Source organism: Drosophila guanche, unplaced genomic scaffold (assembly GCF_900245975.1).
Source record: "Drosophila guanche unplaced genomic scaffold, DGUA_6, whole genome shotgun sequence".
Classification (NCBI taxonomy): domain Eukaryota; kingdom Metazoa; phylum Arthropoda; class Insecta; order Diptera; family Drosophilidae; genus Drosophila; species Drosophila guanche.
Window position 1 is genome coordinate 2,199,516 of NW_022995750.1, and position 15,195 is coordinate 2,214,710.

At 48.0% G+C, this 15,195-nt stretch overlaps 7 protein-coding genes across 8 annotated transcripts; 4 read left to right on the top strand and 3 right to left on the bottom strand.

Annotated features, from left to right (window-relative positions):
* Positions 1-162: 162 nt before the first annotated feature.
* On the top strand, positions 163-4,247 carry LOC117586195 (phagocyte signaling-impaired protein). 2 transcript variants are annotated; one of them, XM_034276122.1, is made up of 7 exons: positions 163-558; positions 638-862; positions 1,268-1,760; positions 1,820-2,222; positions 2,279-3,595; positions 3,658-3,862; positions 3,929-4,247. In XM_034276122.1, the coding sequence occupies exons 1-7, from the start codon at positions 501-503 to the stop codon at positions 4,111-4,113; spliced, it is 2,886 nt and encodes a 961-aa protein (XP_034132013.1). In that variant the 5' UTR covers positions 163-500; the 3' UTR covers positions 4,114-4,247. The 2 variants fall into 2 exon arrangements, with proteins under 2 accessions (XP_034132013.1, XP_034132014.1); XM_034276123.1 differs by lacking the exons at positions 163-558; positions 638-862 and adding an exon at positions 1,173-1,203.
* On the bottom strand, positions 4,184-5,796 carry LOC117586208 (transcription factor Ouib). Its single transcript, XM_034276146.1, has 5 exons — positions 5,569-5,796; positions 5,040-5,503; positions 4,849-4,983; positions 4,678-4,788; positions 4,184-4,600 (listed from the first exon to the last, which is right to left on the bottom strand). Exons 1-5 carry the CDS (start codon positions 5,728-5,730, stop codon positions 4,462-4,464), a joined length of 1,011 nt encoding a protein of 336 aa, XP_034132037.1. The 5' UTR covers positions 5,731-5,796; the 3' UTR covers positions 4,184-4,461.
* An 18-nt stretch (positions 5,797-5,814) lies between these two features.
* Positions 5,815-7,053, top strand: LOC117586209 (zinc finger protein 22). Its single transcript, XM_034276147.1, has 4 exons — positions 5,815-5,999; positions 6,052-6,545; positions 6,608-6,742; positions 6,803-7,053. Exons 1-4 carry the CDS (start codon positions 5,886-5,888, stop codon positions 7,026-7,028), a joined length of 969 nt encoding a protein of 322 aa, XP_034132038.1. The 5' UTR covers positions 5,815-5,885; the 3' UTR covers positions 7,029-7,053.
* Positions 7,044-9,021, bottom strand: LOC117586204 (zinc finger protein OZF). Its single transcript, XM_034276141.1, has 4 exons — positions 8,787-9,021; positions 7,897-8,726; positions 7,586-7,831; positions 7,044-7,524 (listed from the first exon to the last, which is right to left on the bottom strand). The coding sequence occupies exons 1-4, from the start codon at positions 9,015-9,017 to the stop codon at positions 7,380-7,382; spliced, it is 1,452 nt and encodes a 483-aa protein (XP_034132032.1). The 5' UTR covers positions 9,018-9,021; the 3' UTR covers positions 7,044-7,379.
* Positions 9,022-9,318: 297 nt separating this feature from the next.
* LOC117586202 (zinc finger protein 62 homolog) lies at positions 9,319-11,295 on the top strand. Its single transcript, XM_034276136.1, has 5 exons — positions 9,319-9,537; positions 9,599-10,575; positions 10,642-10,776; positions 10,842-10,952; positions 11,033-11,295. Exons 1-5 carry the CDS (start codon positions 9,382-9,384, stop codon positions 11,175-11,177), a joined length of 1,524 nt encoding a protein of 507 aa, XP_034132027.1. The 5' UTR covers positions 9,319-9,381; the 3' UTR covers positions 11,178-11,295.
* LOC117586201 (probable ribonuclease ZC3H12C) lies at positions 11,195-12,967 on the bottom strand. Its single transcript, XM_034276135.1, has one exon. The coding sequence runs from the start codon at positions 12,847-12,849 to the stop codon at positions 11,260-11,262; it is 1,590 nt and encodes a 529-aa protein (XP_034132026.1). The 5' UTR covers positions 12,850-12,967; the 3' UTR covers positions 11,195-11,259.
* Positions 12,968-13,687: 720 nt separating this feature from the next.
* LOC117586211 lies at positions 13,688-14,312 on the top strand. The gene is made up of 2 exons (XM_034276150.1): positions 13,688-14,034; positions 14,095-14,312. The coding sequence occupies exons 1-2, from the start codon at positions 13,710-13,712 to the stop codon at positions 14,133-14,135; spliced, it is 366 nt and encodes a 121-aa protein (XP_034132041.1). The 5' UTR covers positions 13,688-13,709; the 3' UTR covers positions 14,136-14,312.
* The last annotated feature ends 883 nt before the right edge of the window (positions 14,313-15,195 follow it).

The following is a 15,195-nucleotide window of genomic DNA, read 5'->3' on the forward strand; positions in this document are numbered from 1 at the left end:
GTTATTAAGTAAGACATTAGGTGAAAAGTTAACTTAATCTAGCAGTACTTTATGGAACAATTACAAGCCAACTCAAATCAACTGAAAATATTGTACAGGAATACCATACCTGCGGCCGTGTTCCCATTAAAAAATACCATAAATATACCAAAGGTCCGCTCGGCCACCCCCCTCTCCACATCTCTTTGAATGCAGTGGATGGTTTTTTTTTTAATTTTGAATCAAAATTATTTAGTTTCCATGAAGTTAAACGTATAATTAGGGTTCCATTGAGTAAGTTTTAAACATAGCCATTATACGCCCGCGATGCAATAAACCAAACAGTGGCCAAGACTCGACAGAAGAGAAACGGCAACAACAATAGCGTGTGCGGCAAATTTTAAGCAAATCTTTTCAAGGCGGTCAAAAGCGTGTGGCGGCGTGCGAGGTGCATGTAGCACGTTGTAATTAGGTTAACAGCAGAGCAGCATAATAGTGAGTGAAAGAATTAGAAGGCTATCATGGCGCATCAGGGCATGGATACGGCCTTGTTCGAGCGTAGATTGCGCCCAATCTATGGTGAGTACGAGACGACAGCACGATGCAAGTGCAAGATTAATTTATAAAAAATGTAATTAATAATGAAACCCCCTGGTAGACAATCTGGAGGTGGGCAACAACCGCAAGGCACTGCAGGAATCGGAGAAGCTGCTACGCAAGCATCCCAGTATGCTCTGTGCACGTGCTCTGAAGGGCCTGGCACTGCTCCGGCTGGGGCGGTACGAAGAGAGCCACGGCTGCCTACAGGCAGTGGCCGAAGAGAAACCCACGGACGATTCTACGCTCCAAGTTCTCTCGTTCTGCTACCGCGAAATGGAGCAATGTACGTATAGCATTTTTTGCTGTGGCAATCGTTGGATGATGGATGTTCGTGGATTATCCGGCGAATGTACGCTGAAACTAGGTCACATAAGACTCTGGGTTTATTTGCTTAGGGTGTCAAAATATCCATACATTTCCAATATCTAAAGATAACTTTCTTTCAAAGACTCTCTCCACACTTTCTGCGTACATCCGTCGGTGCTCTCCCAGTTTTAATGTACCAACCAAAAACGCACACAAAAACTGCTCACAAATCATATTTTTACACATTTCTTGGCACGCGCCCGGCTAATTAAAATCGCCTTCGTTTAGTCTAAAGTCTGACGATGGCGACAAAGGAATGTGTGTGTGCCAACGTGCTGTACCTGTGTGAGGCTAATTATATTTCACTTCCTACTCATTGCAGTGAACAAAATTGTGGAGCTGTACCAGCATGCGGTGAAGAAGAATCCTGGCAACGAGGAGCTGCTCGCTCACCTCTTCATCTCGTATGTGCGCGTCGAGGACTACAAGGCGCAGCAGGCAGTGGCCCTGCAGCTGTACAAGGCACAGCCAAAGAATGCGTATTACTTTTGGTCCGTGATCAGCGTGGTGTTCCAGGGTATACGTGGCCCCGAATCGGCTGTGCCAGAGAAGCGCAAAATCTATTTGTGTCTGGCACAGCGCATGGTCGAGAAGCACATCAGGGAGGGCAAACTGGAGTCCGAGCAGGAAGCGTTTCTATATCTGCACATCCTTAAGCTGCAGAAGAAGTTCCAGGAGGCGTGGGAATTCCTCACCGGCGAACTGTGTGCCAAACTCTATCCGGGCGCGCCGGTTAGCATGAAGTTTGAATTGCTCAAGGTGCTGGGCAACTGGCGGGAGCTGAATGAGCTGCTGCAACAGCTACTGGACGCAGAGTGAGTTACAGATGCTCTTCAATCTTTAAAGTTCTGCTATTATCTTTGGTCTTTTCCAGTCGCGATCGTTGGGACTACTACAAGGAGTACATTCAAAGCTGTTTCGAGATACTTGAACTTCCCATCGCAGAGGGCGAGAGCGAAGAGAAAAAGTTCTCTCTCGCCGCCTGCCAGGAGTTTCTGCAGGGCATTATTGACACCTCGGAGCGGAAGAGACGTGGCCCATATCTGGCCCGCCTGGAGCTGCATCAACGTATGCGCGCCCATCAGCTGCCGGCCGAGCAGCTCATCGGAAACTTTGACGAACTGGTCGTCGAGTACTTCACGCTGTTTGCCGACAAATCCTGCTGTACCCATGATATTGCACTGTTTTTGCCATCGATTAGTATGAAACAGCGCCAGGCGCTGGCCAACAAATTGCTGCTGCAGAGTGGCGTCAGCTCCACGTCCTTGCCAATGAATGTAAGTCGAAATCAAACCCATATCGAATGACTCCTAATTGGCCTTAATCTTTGCAGAAGGAACAAATGCAGAAGCACATTTGTGCCTTGCAAATATCAAGGATGTGCGGTGCCCACATCGATCTGCCCATTGACCATCTGCTGGCATTTTACACGGTCCTGAAGCTGCACTATGAGCATGGCAGGAGCACGTTTGGCAACAAGCTGCTCTCCACCGAGATGGGACCATCGGATCCGTACGCTCTGCTGGCGGCGAATGTGATGTATGACATCAGTTTGCGGGAGAACAAGTCGGATTACCTCTTCGAGGCCCTGTGCCTGCTGCAGTATGTGCTGCGGAACAGCACCAGCAACTTCCACGTCAAGCTGTTGAGCCTGAAGATCTATCACATGTTCGGCTGCCTGGTGGGCGCACAGGAGATGTACGACTATCTGGACATTAAGCAGATTCAGCTGGACTCGATGGGCTATGTGCACTGCCAGCTGCTGCCGTTGTGCGGTCGCTTCTCGGGCGCCAGGAATTGCTACGACGCCACACTGAAATTCTTCACCAACAGCTACAAGGAGCGCTTGGAGTACATTGCGCTGACCTACCGCTTCTGCACGTTCTCCAAGATGGAGGAGTTCTTAAACTTCAAGGAGCGGCTCACGAACAGCCTGCAGTATGTGACGTGCTCGCTGGAGGCACAAATCTGCGATCTGGTCAGCTGCTATGGCAATGTGCATCAGAATCTTTCGGCCTATTCGGCGATGAGCATTGAGCCGGCCGAGGATCGCATTGCCTGGCACGAGTTGAGCGACAATCGCGATCTGGATGCCATCATTCGTTGGGATCCGCTGCATCAGGTGGATGCGGCTGGCGAGTGCAAGGACTCCTTTGACCAGGAGATTGAAGTGCTGCAGCTGCGCTCGCTGATGCTCCGTTTATTTGCCACATTTATCGACTTGTATCATCCGCCGCCCAGCCCAAAGCAGTCGCTCAACGGTGATTCCAAGGAAGAGACACCCGCGCCGGAGAGTGCCACCTCGACCCTGGAGCTGTTGCGGGATTCGTGGACGGGTCTGTATCAGCGTTTGAGGCTGATGAACTACAAACCCTTGCCGCAACAATTTCTAGTCAATTTGCTGCCCACGCGGCTGCATCTGCTGCTCGAGCTGCCCTACGAGCGTTTCTTTGACGATCTGGCTCAGCTGGTGCTCGACCTGCACAGCGGCGCGGCATCGTTGGCGGCGCATTGCAAGCAGGTGGGCGACAATGTGATTGCCATAATGGAGCTGTGCGTGCAGACAATCGCAGATAGCAACGATTGGAATGGCAAGGATGGCCTGTGGAAGCGACGACAACAGCAGCAAAAAGTTGCTGCCAGTCTAGAGGTGAGGGAGACCAAATTAATGCATCGATTTTTTACTTGAAAGCTTCTTTTTATCCACCGTAGATGCTTTCGCTTTATGCCTTTCTGCTGTCCGTGCTGAACGATAAGCTGCAGGTCAGCTCAAAGACCAAGACCAACAAGAAGAAGCAGGCAGATAACAAAACTCAGGACACGCCGCAGCCCGTCAGCGACAAGGAGCGCAGCCAAATGGTGCAAGAGCTGATGCGGCAGCTGAAACATAAACTAGAGTCCTGTGATGCAGCGATACGTGAGTGTTTGCAGCTTAACTTAAACTCGAAAAGTGAGTTAATTCATAATTAAATATTCAAAACAGGATCCTGGAAAGCACCCGTACTGCCACGTGATCTGAGCTCCTTTATGGCGGACATGTCGCTGAAGCCCGAGGTGGAGGCAACGCTAATTGGCGATGTTTCGGCCACATTCAAGGACTCGCACGAGCTAATGGTCACCGAACTGCGGAATTTACTGAAAGATAAAATTCGCATGGTGGCCAAGTAGGTTGGTGCGTCCGACACACCTTTGCTGTGCAAAGGAACCCAAGCCCAGTCCCAGTTCCACAATCACGATCCAAGTTCATAGTTTGTTATTTCATTTTGTTAAAATATACAAGAAAACACCTTCTTCTCTTTCCCTACTTAAGTTTATCTCGAAAACAAAAGTCCCACAATCAACTTTCGGCATTTCTCCCGTACAACAGATTAAAAGTTGTACAAATTTGTAAGACAAAACGTGGATTAAAAACCTCCTCCTCCCAAAATGTGTACCGCTTGCATGTAAGTTAAATAAATGAAAAGAAATTGTAAAAATTAAAACAAAAAGGATCCATTTACATTTAGGATCCTCTTCCTAACCAACCGCAGGGGCATTCCCAGCTTTCAGCGTGTTCAAATAGCTGGCGGTGCGTGGATCATTTAGATGCTGTTGCGTTTGCAGATGAGCCACCAGATTGTGATTCCTGGCAAAGCTCTTGCCGCAGAGTCGACAGCTGCACAGAGAAAGAGAGTACAAAGGATGGCAGCTTATAGCGAGAGTACAAACATGATTGATGGCATTCCCACTTACATGTGCGGCTTTTCGCCCGTGTGCGTTTTGTAGTGAACCTTTAGGACGCTGGCGTAGGTGAAGTTCTTGCCGCAAGTCTCACAGACATAGGGACGCTCATTGCGATGCGTACTAAAGTGAAAGCGGAGATCTAAGCAAAGACTTTGGGTGCAAACAAACTGAAAAACAAACCGTTCGTGCTTCACCAGCGAAGTGCGATCAGCAAAACGTCGCTGGCAATAGGGACAGCGATATGGACGTGCGCCCGTATGCTTGCGTATGTGGCGCATTAGTTGGTAGTTGACGTGAAAGGACATGTGACAGATTCTAGTGGAATAAAGCAAATTAATTAGCTATTTAAATGCTAATGGGATCGCACTTACTCGCACTCGTAGGGCCGCTCGTTGCGATGTCGTCGCATGTGCGTGTCCAGTGTGCTCTTGCGGGGATATCTGTTGCCACACATATCACAGACATAGACTTTGCCCGCACTGTTGGTAGTGGCTTCGACTAGCTGTGGAGTCGGTAGTGCCGTCGCCACGGTTAGGACTGTTACCGTCTCTGTTTGCTCGACTTCTTTGGTGGGTTGTTCCTGCTCGATTATATCATCCGTGGACCACATGCCCTCTTCCAACACCTCAACTTCCAATTGTTCATAATCTTCCGTCTCTGCGGCATGTTGCGGCGATGGTGAACTGGCCTCCGGCTCCACTGCCACACTCTTGCAGACATAATCTCGCAGAAAATCATTTGAACGTTGACAAATCTGTCGAAATTTGTGGGCCATGGTGAGAAATGCTTTGCACTTGACACAAATTCTGGTGGGCAGATCATCTGTGCGTTTCATCTGACAATAATTGGGAGTTTTAAATGATTAAGTTCATAAAACAACTCAAAAGAGGTATTCCCTACTTGTATGCCAGTGAAACTTTCGATTTTCTCGCACAGGGAAATGCCGCCGCGGTCCTTTGCCTCATCTCGCTCATAAATGGAGACCATGTGGGCGTCACCATCCTGCAGGCAGGTCCTGCAAACGGATTCCATGTCCAGCACCAGCTGCTCCAAGGTAGACATAGCCACGAAAGCCGGCCAAAACAAATTAACGAACAAAATCAAAATAAAATGCTGCTTCTGCTTTGTTTGGCCATTCGCCACGAAACGTTGCACACGACAACAAGAAACCAAACCAAAGATGCCAAACAAATGAATTTGTAATTGTTAATAGTAAAATGGATCAATTAGTCTCGTGCTGTCGCATTTGTCTTGTGGATCCCGGGGAGGAGTCTCTCATAGCCACAGGCGAGGACTTTTGCGAACAGATCAAGTGCTGCACGGGGATTCAGGTTGGCAACTCGATTGAGTGTTTGATTTATGTCTAAAATATATTCATTTTAGTTGAGCGAAGGCCCCAACTGGCCAACGAAAATATGCATTGGCTGCAAATTAATGCTGCGTACCGCTCGCAAGTTGCGCTTGCTCTGCCAGGAGTCCGAGAAACAGCTGCAGAGGCAGCAAATCGAGTTGGAACTGCAGAAAGCAGACAAGTGTAATGTGTCCAATGAGGGGGATAGCGTGTCCATTGGTAGTGACTCGGAAATGGAGCCTGAGTATCTGGAATACTATGAGGTGACCCATGGATCGCCAGAGAGCAACACCGACAACCATTGCATTGTGGAAATTGATATCAAAACTGCTTCAAACGCGCCACCTCAACGACGCGAACAGGAGGCTCCGTCGGTCGATATAGCCCTCAGTCCTGCCACTCCCAAAACGGAGTCAAAGTCTAGCAAACGATTTGCCTGCCACATTTGCTCAAATATCTACCAGGAGAAGGCCAAGCTGACGGTTCACTTGCTGGTGCACAGCGATTTCAAGCGCCACGAATGCGAGTAAGCCACAGTCCAATGATGAAGCCTTAAAGCTGCAGATCCTATGACATGATTTCTTACAGGATCTGCCACAAACGCTTTCCTCAGACAACGTCGCTAAGGCGACACATGAACACGCACACGGGCCTGCGGCCGTATAAATGTGATTTCTGTGATTCCAGTTTTGCGGATCCCTCCACACGGATTAAGCACCAGCGGTGAGTCGTAGAACCTCTTTGATTTCAAACCTAATCTCAGACCGAGTTTCTGTCTTGTAGGATACACACAAACGAAAGGCCATACAAGTGTACAATTTGTGGCAAGGGTTTCGCGTACTCCAATGTGCTCCGCGGGCACCTCAAAACGCATACGCTCCAGAAACCCTATAAGTGTCAGCACTGCCAGCGTTCGTTTACCCAAATGCATCACATGCACGCACACGAAAAGTCACACGGGTCAAGAGATATGGAAACCATTACCGTGATTGCAGTGGAGGAGGAGTAAATGGAGGACATTGCATGAGTTCAGGGCAGCGTTTATAGTACAACAACAAGTTACACGATTAGATTTCAAGATAGAATAATAGTCTACCAATCGAGAGGTGAACAAGTTACATCTAAGCATTATTTACACTCGCCTTTGTACATTTGTACATTGCCTGGGGCTTACTTTTGCTATTCGGATTATCATAGTTGATTCCTAAAGCACGAAAAACTTAAGTTAAACAAGTTACAGGCCTGTTCAAATCTATAGAAACTGCTCACGGCAGTTTGTTACTTAAAACAATAGTATAAAAAAATCTAAAAGTAAATGAAAAGCTGCAGGCCTTTCTGCTTGATTGACTGCAGACCCTGACTAACTGAGAAACTCGGGAATTTCATCTTTAATGCCAGGCGCTTCGGTTGCTTCTAGTGGCTTCCAGGGGCCGTGCTTCTCGTGCGTCACACGATGCAAACGCATTTTGTAGGCCTTGACGAAACCCTTGCCACACAAATCGCAGCTGCAAAATCAATTCAAAAATCAATCATAAGAGGCATGAGCGTGGCTCTGTGTCTACTTACACATGCGGCTTCTCGCCCGTGTGGATCATCTTGTGAAACTTTAAATTATCCGAATAGGTAAACGTTCGCGAGCAGACATCGCACTCATAGGGACGCTCCTTGGTGTGTATTCTGTGATGTTTGGTCTTGGTGGAACGGTCGGCAAAGGCAGCTGGACAATAATTGCACTTGTACGGCCGATTTCCTGTATGCGTATTCATGTGCCTCACCAACTGTTGATTCTGCACAAAGCCACGTCCACAGATTCTGCAAGCAAAATGGGGAAAAATCATTACAGCATTTCATTTATTTTCCAGCAGTGTGGCACATACTCGCATTCGTGTGGCTTGACGCCACTGTGGAACTTCATGTGCTCGGTGAGACGCGCCTGCGTCGGATAGATATTCCCGCAAACATCGCAAATGTAAGAGCTAAGCTTGTCCCTCGGCTTGCGTCCCAGCTTCTTCTCAAAGTGTGCGCCATCCAGGGCATTTATTCCGAGTTTGCCTGTCCGTTTACCGCGCGGCGGTCGCGTTCGGATCACTGTCTTGGGCTTCTCGTCGAGGATGTCGCTGGTATCGTCCGAGCTGAGTACATCAACGGCCATGTCATCGTCAGGCGGTTCGACCGAGTACTCGCTGTGGGACTGTGTTCCCGCTGCCGGTTCGTCTGTGCAGTGCTGGGGCGTGGATTCGTTGGTCAGGAGTTCATATTCCTCGTATTCCGTATACGTTTCCGCATCCTCGATCACAGTTTGAGCGTCTTCGTAGACCACGGTGGTGACCGTTTCGTCCTCACCAGTGGCATCGTACACAATTCCATCTAGGACCTCGCCCTCACCCTCTCCCCCTGTGTCGTCTTCGTGTGGGGTTACTATAAAGCTGACAGTCTCTTCCCGCGGCTCCTCCTCCTCATCCTCCAGCTTGACTTGGCTTATTTCCAGCCGGCCTGTGTGTTCCTCCCATATCTTGACGATGTTCTCGGCAATAAAGTCCTCGCCACTGGAGGCACTCTCCTCGCGAGTGTTGTTTCCTCCCCTGGTCAGCATGTCCAAGATTTGTTGGTGCGATCTTTGGCAGGTCTGGCGGAACTTGAAGGCCAAGCGCAGGTAGCGCACACACTGGCTGCACATCTTGTCGGGGAAGTTGTCATCGGCACTGACCTACGTAATATGTATGGCTATAATCTTAACATTTACTGCTGGACCGCTGGCTCTACTTACTGGTATCCCTGCGCACAGGTGCAGCATCTGGTCGAGACGTGGGTTGGCATTTTTGGTGAATATATCCTGGAGCAGTTCCTCGCTGTCGCTTTGGTTGTTCAGGCACACACGGCACACAATCCACCCCTCATTCGACTCCATTTTCATGGTTTTCCGGGCAAAATGAACCAAATCGAAGTGTTTTTGTAAATTGTAAATTATTTTCAACAGCTGAAGAGCATCTTTGACCATTCACAGCGAAATGCATAAAATACTAAAACGGAGTGCTTGGTATTTTCTTTTAAACATGTATTTCAATTTTATCCATTGAAATCAATTGTAGGCAATCCAATCAAAGGAAGTCATGAAAACAGTCTATGTTCTATAGAATTAACTGATGAATCGATATAATTAGTGCTGATTATCCCAGCTGGTAGTATTAATCAATATTAAATAATATTATATATTTACGTTGATATATTTGTATATTTCGGTTAATTTCTGAGTGTCAGACGGTATTTTTTGTCCACACATCTTCGGTCATATTTTTTTCTTCTTTTTAGCGTCGCATTCTTTAACTTAGCTTTATTTATTGATTTTAAAACAATTGAACAACATGCGAGACACAGAACCGACAGCTGTTGCACCGCGACAAAACTGGATTGTGTGTCGGCTATGCCTGACGCAGCCCAAGGAGCCCATGTCCAGCATTTTCAGCGACGATGAAACGAAGGATGTGACAAACATGATTAAGAAATGTGGCGGTGTGCCAGTAAGTGTTCCTAGCCTTCTTTCCATCCCAGGACTCAACCAAGACCATTTCCACATTGCAGATCAAAAGGTTCGATCACTTTCCGGATAAAATATGCACGAGGTGCCTCAAGGTGCTGCACATTTCGTTCAGATTCCGCCAGACCTGCCAGCAGGCGTACAAGCACCTCCAAAAGTTCGTGGGCCCCATCGAGGTGGAGCAGAAGGCGGACGACGATTCGCTGAGTGCAGCGCAAGAAGCCCCTGTGGCGGACGAGGAGGAGGAGGAAGAGGTCGTCGAGGGTCACTATGAGCAAATCGAGGAGAATATGCCAACCAGCAACGAGCTGGCCGAGGCGCAGGCATTTGCCGACGACATGGAGGAGAGCATTTTGGTGGAGCTCGAGAAGGCGGAGAATGTGCATGTAAAGAGCGAGCAGGTCGAGGAGGATGGCATCATCGAGGAGCTGTATGATGTCTACGATTCCTTCGACGGCGATGGCGACATTGTGGCAGAAGGCATCTACGAGCAGGAACAGGTGCAGGAGTTGGTCGAGCACTCGCTGTCTGGCCTCTCGGCGGACATTGAGTATTTGGAGCATGTCGAGCAGGAGCAGGAGCAGGAGCAAGAACAGGATCAGCTGACGGAGAGCGCCAACGAGGACGAGATGGAAGAGACAAATTCGGCGGAAGAGGAATTCCTACCAAGTAAACCAGTGCGAGGGCTAGCAGTCAAGCGACGTGTCAACACCCGCGCCAAGGCAGCCACCACAGCAACGATCACATCCTCAGCCCCCACCAGGGCAAGCGTGCGTAACAATCCCTTGAAGATAAAGCGTGGCAACAGCGACACAGTCAGCCTGGGCGACTCGACCATCACAATTGGCGATTCCATGATGCGCAAACATGGCATCAAGACCAAAGGTGGCCACAAAATCCTCATCGGCGACAAGAAGGAGTTCAAGTACATCTGCGACATCTGCGGCAATATGTACCCCTCCCAGAGTCGCCTCACCGAGCACATAAAAGTCCATTCGGGCGTGAAGCCGCACGAGTGCGAGTAAGTGGGAGTTCGCGGAATTAGCTGGGATGCAACTTTAAATGGAACTTTCGTTGTATTTTGCAGAATCTGCGGCTATTGCTTTGCTCAGGCACAGCAGCTGGCGCGTCATATGAATACGCACACAGGGAATCGGCCGTACAAGTGCAGCTATTGCCCGGCCGCCTTTGCAGATCTCTCCACGCGCAACAAACATCATAGGTAAGGGATTGGCACACAGAAATCTTTAAAGTTTCAAGTGAAATATGCCTTTTTTGTGCCCTTAGAATCCACACCAATGAGCGTCCGTACGAGTGCGATGTGTGCCACAAGACGTTCACCTACACAAACACACTCAAGTTCCACAAGATGATCCACACAGGCGAGAAGCCGCACGTGTAAGTGGTGGAGTCACTTAGCCAGCAACCCACAATCCTTACCTAACATATTTTGCTCTCTGTTTTCTGTTCCTCTGCAGCTGCGACATTTGCGGCAAGGGCTTCCCGCAGGCATATAAGCTGCGCAACCATCGTGTGGTGCATCAAAAACGCGGCTCCAACAGGGACTCCGTCGCTGGCCTGATGCCCTATGACACGGCCAACATTGTGGGCATCGAGATGTAGATCTAATCAAGCAAATCTTACAAGATTAAACATATAAAATTGTAATTAAAGATCTAATTATATTAAGAATCTTAAGTTTAGCCTAATTATGCGGAAATAAATTAATTATAGCTGCGCAGATGGTCTTGGCGTCGGTCTCATCCGGATACAGCTGCAGCACCGCGTGCACTTGGTGCGGCGGAAAGAGGCTGCTCAGGTGATAGCGCAGCAGGCGACGCTGCTCCTCGCGCGGCATCTGTGTGGCGTGCAGCTCCTCGTTGATGCGCGAATCGGAGGCGGACAGGTGCGAGAAATTGTGTGCGGGCAGTGGCAGGGCTAGTCCTTGGTCCGTCACTGGAGCGGACGGAGTACGCGTCAGATACTGATGATGATGACAGTTTGAGCTCTGCTGCTGCTGCTGCTGCTGCAGGGGAGCACTGTAGGTGGGCACGAGTAGACGATAAGCGGGCGGCGGTTGTTGGCGTTGCAGCTTCTTGTGGCGATTCGGTTGATTGTCCGTGCCCGTCTCAGACACCTCCAGCTGGCTGGTAAATGCCTGGCACAGCTGCTGCTGTGACACTTTCTCAATTGTATTCGACTTGGTGCGGCCCAGCGGCTCTCGATTGATCAAAGAATTAATCTTTATATTGTTCCCAATGTTCCCACTCGTCAGTGGCTGCCCTCCGTTCGTGTGCAGTGGCGCACTGTGCGATGCCTGGAGGGGCAATCGTTGCAGCAGCGGACACGTCTGCTGATGCCGAAACTTGCACTTCTGGCCGTAGGTGCACTTCTTGCCGTAGGGACACAACTGCTGGGCATCGGCCATTTTCTGCTGCGTCTGCGAGTACAGAAACTGATCCAGAGTGGGACCGGAACGCCCCAGGGGATCATCGGGCGGCATGAATATATCATTCACAAACGAATACATGAGCAAACGTTCCTGCACCACCTTTCGGTACTCATTGCTCTCCAGGATTAAGTCTCTATAGTTATCGTTGGACACCACAATGCCGTCCGTCTCCACGGCCAGCTTGAGTATGAAGCGATCGTCGTAGCAGGACACACGCTTCCCATCCAGATGCCTCGATGGTGTGAAGACCAGCACTCGTTCATGCTCCAGCTCGTAGAGCAGCTCCTGGTCGCTGATGTTATTGTTGGCCATCTCCTTGCGCCAGTTGGGTACAAAGGCGGTGATGTCGCGGTGGCCCCGCTGCCGGAACCAGTCCACACAGATGCGTATGCCGCGGCAGGAAAAGATTAAATTGTTGCCATGCGACAGTGCCACATTGCTGCCATCGATCACAATGTGTCGCAGTGATCCTCCGCCCGTGGATGGTGTTGCAGTGGAACTGGTTATGGAATGGTTATGGTGGCTGTTGCTGTTTGTGGCAGGTCGGGGGGCGTCTGCCGTCAGTTTGATAAGCTCCGCCAGAAACTCATTTTGTTTAGCCTCCGAGCCCAGGCGGGTTAGTGCCGAGTGTATTGACTGATCGCTGTATCCCAGCTTCTTGGCAAACTCCAAATTTTGTCGCTCTGTGGTGCTCAAGTCGTCATCGTCGCTACTTTCCTGTTGCTGTTGTGGCTGCTGCGGTGGGGACAGGGACTGTGACGATTGTTGTTGCTGTTGCTGCTGCTGCTGCTGTGGCCCAAGTTTTTGCTGTTCCTGCACTTCACAATTCATTTTGATGCGCATTTAGTTGACCAAATAATGGCTCTCCTATAACTCCGTCCCTCGCAAGTCTTAAAAACCCTATTTTATGAAGTTTTTGCAACAAGTTCCGTCTATTTACATTTACAGCAGTGTGACTGACCCTATGAAATATACCGTAAATATACCGAGGAATAATAGTAAATTAACCCACTTCACCCCACTTTAATCGAATTGTTAAAAGCATTGAATTAAACTGCAGAACTCTATGTTAATTATTCTTGTAGATACGCTCTTTCTGCTTTACTCACAAATCAAACGACCGCCACGAAAAGTGCTTAAAAAATATTATAGGTTCATAAGTTGGTCCACTGGTCGACAATGCGTTAAGCTTTCTCTGTTTATGATTGACATTTATTCCACCAGTTTTGATTTTCGTTTTAATACTACTAGCTGGCTAAGAGCCTCACCACTTAAAATATAATTTAATCCAATAGATAAATCAATATTCTTCGAGATTGACTTACTTTAGTGGCTCCTTTTTATTAGATTGTTTGGAAAATATATTTTAAGCAAAATCCGGAAAGCATAAACGCAAAGACACACTCAAAAATACCAAAAAATATCGGTATCGGTAAGCTTCATAATGTTCGTATTACAGCACTGTAAGCGCGAGGCGCGCAAAGCTCAATTCCGGCAAGCAGGACAGGCACGTCCCCATACGACGGCAACCTCACGCGCTTTTACAAGCATGCAGCGGACTTTTGCTTCAAACTCCCAGATCATGTAACCTTGGAGGAGGGCGAACTTATTGAACCACTGTCGTTGGGTTTCAACATCTGTCGCGTGGCCGACATTTGGCTGTTGTTAAGCGATTTCTGTTTAACATTTTCTACCATTCCCTCATGCTCAAGGCTGCTCAAGCCTTGGGAGCTGCCGAGATTTTGATCACTGATTTGGAGCAGCAGCGCCTGCATTTGTCCAAGGAGCTGGGCGCCACACACACACTGCTGCTGGACAGAGAACAGAGTGCCGAGCAGCTTGCCAAAAGAGTCCGTTCAACCATGGGCCAGAGCCCTGAGCAAGCGGTCCTCGACTTTGCTAGGTCGAATTACATTGCCAAACTGATCTCTTGGGGATTTGTATGTTTTGGTGGCCATATCCTTAGTGTCCTTTTAGGGTTGACCAGAAACGTGAAACGAAAATACATGGCGTTCGCTACTGCGACACGTGAGTGCTAAGACACCATAGTTCCAACATTGAAAATTAAATTTTATATTACGCTTACAGCTATTCGGCCGCTCTGGCTCTGGTGGCATCGGGCAAAGTGAATGTCAAGCGTCTGGTCACACACCACTTTGACATCACGGAGACGGTAAAGGCGTTTGAGACGTTCCGCTGCGGCCATGGCGATGCAATTCGGGTCTTGATACATGTCCAGCCCAGAGATGCCAACAATCCAGTTAAATTTTAAATAAATATAATAAAACCAGAATTTATGAGAGTGAAAGCTGGACGGATCGTGGAGAAGCATTAAGAAATAATTCCCCAACCAATTTGAAGTAATTTTGATCAGTTCATATCCTCTTATACTTTTAGTTTGCCAGCTTGTTTAGTTTATATGGTATGAACGCGGTGCTTCTTATCTTCACGATCGATAAGAGGCGGTGAATAAGCTCTGAACTTTTAAAGTTCGGATCGACTTCAGTCGATAACATTGAAGCGATAGAAAGGTTTTGCAGCGTTCTCTTTACAACACTGAAACGAGTGGCGCGCAGTTCTAAAGATAAAATAAACTTGAATTTGGGTTTTGAATAACATGCATAAACATTTGCTCTTTATTTTATAATGTTGTACATGAAGTATATCGTATTTAGCACAGTATAGTATTAACAATCTTTGTGTGTTCCCCCGCTAATCTCAAAATAAAGTACACATCGCATTGGATTCGTTTGTGGTACGTTTGGTCCCTCTTTTCATGCCAAAAAAGAGTGAATAATAATAATAATAATTATCTACGAGTTTAATAGGTAATCAATCTATTAGGTATAAGTGGTCACATCTATTCTGGCTACATAGATATCTATACGCTATATGCTTTGAAGTGCAATTGATTAAATGCAATTTACAAAACTTTTTTCAGCTACAATAAAGTAATTTAATTAATTTTCGTTCGCTTCTCACCGTTTTTCTATTATTCCGTTCTCTTTTTTTTTTGGTCGAGTCATGTGGCAATTTCTAAAAGAGGAAACTATAAAAATGGACGTAAGGTTTTCTACGTGTGTTGCCTTTGTATGTGGTATGTGTGTCGGTTGAGTCGAAACCCCGGAGCGAAGTCTGTCCAAAAGTCTTTCTACGAGTCATTCATTTTGCACACAGCCAACTCCAACA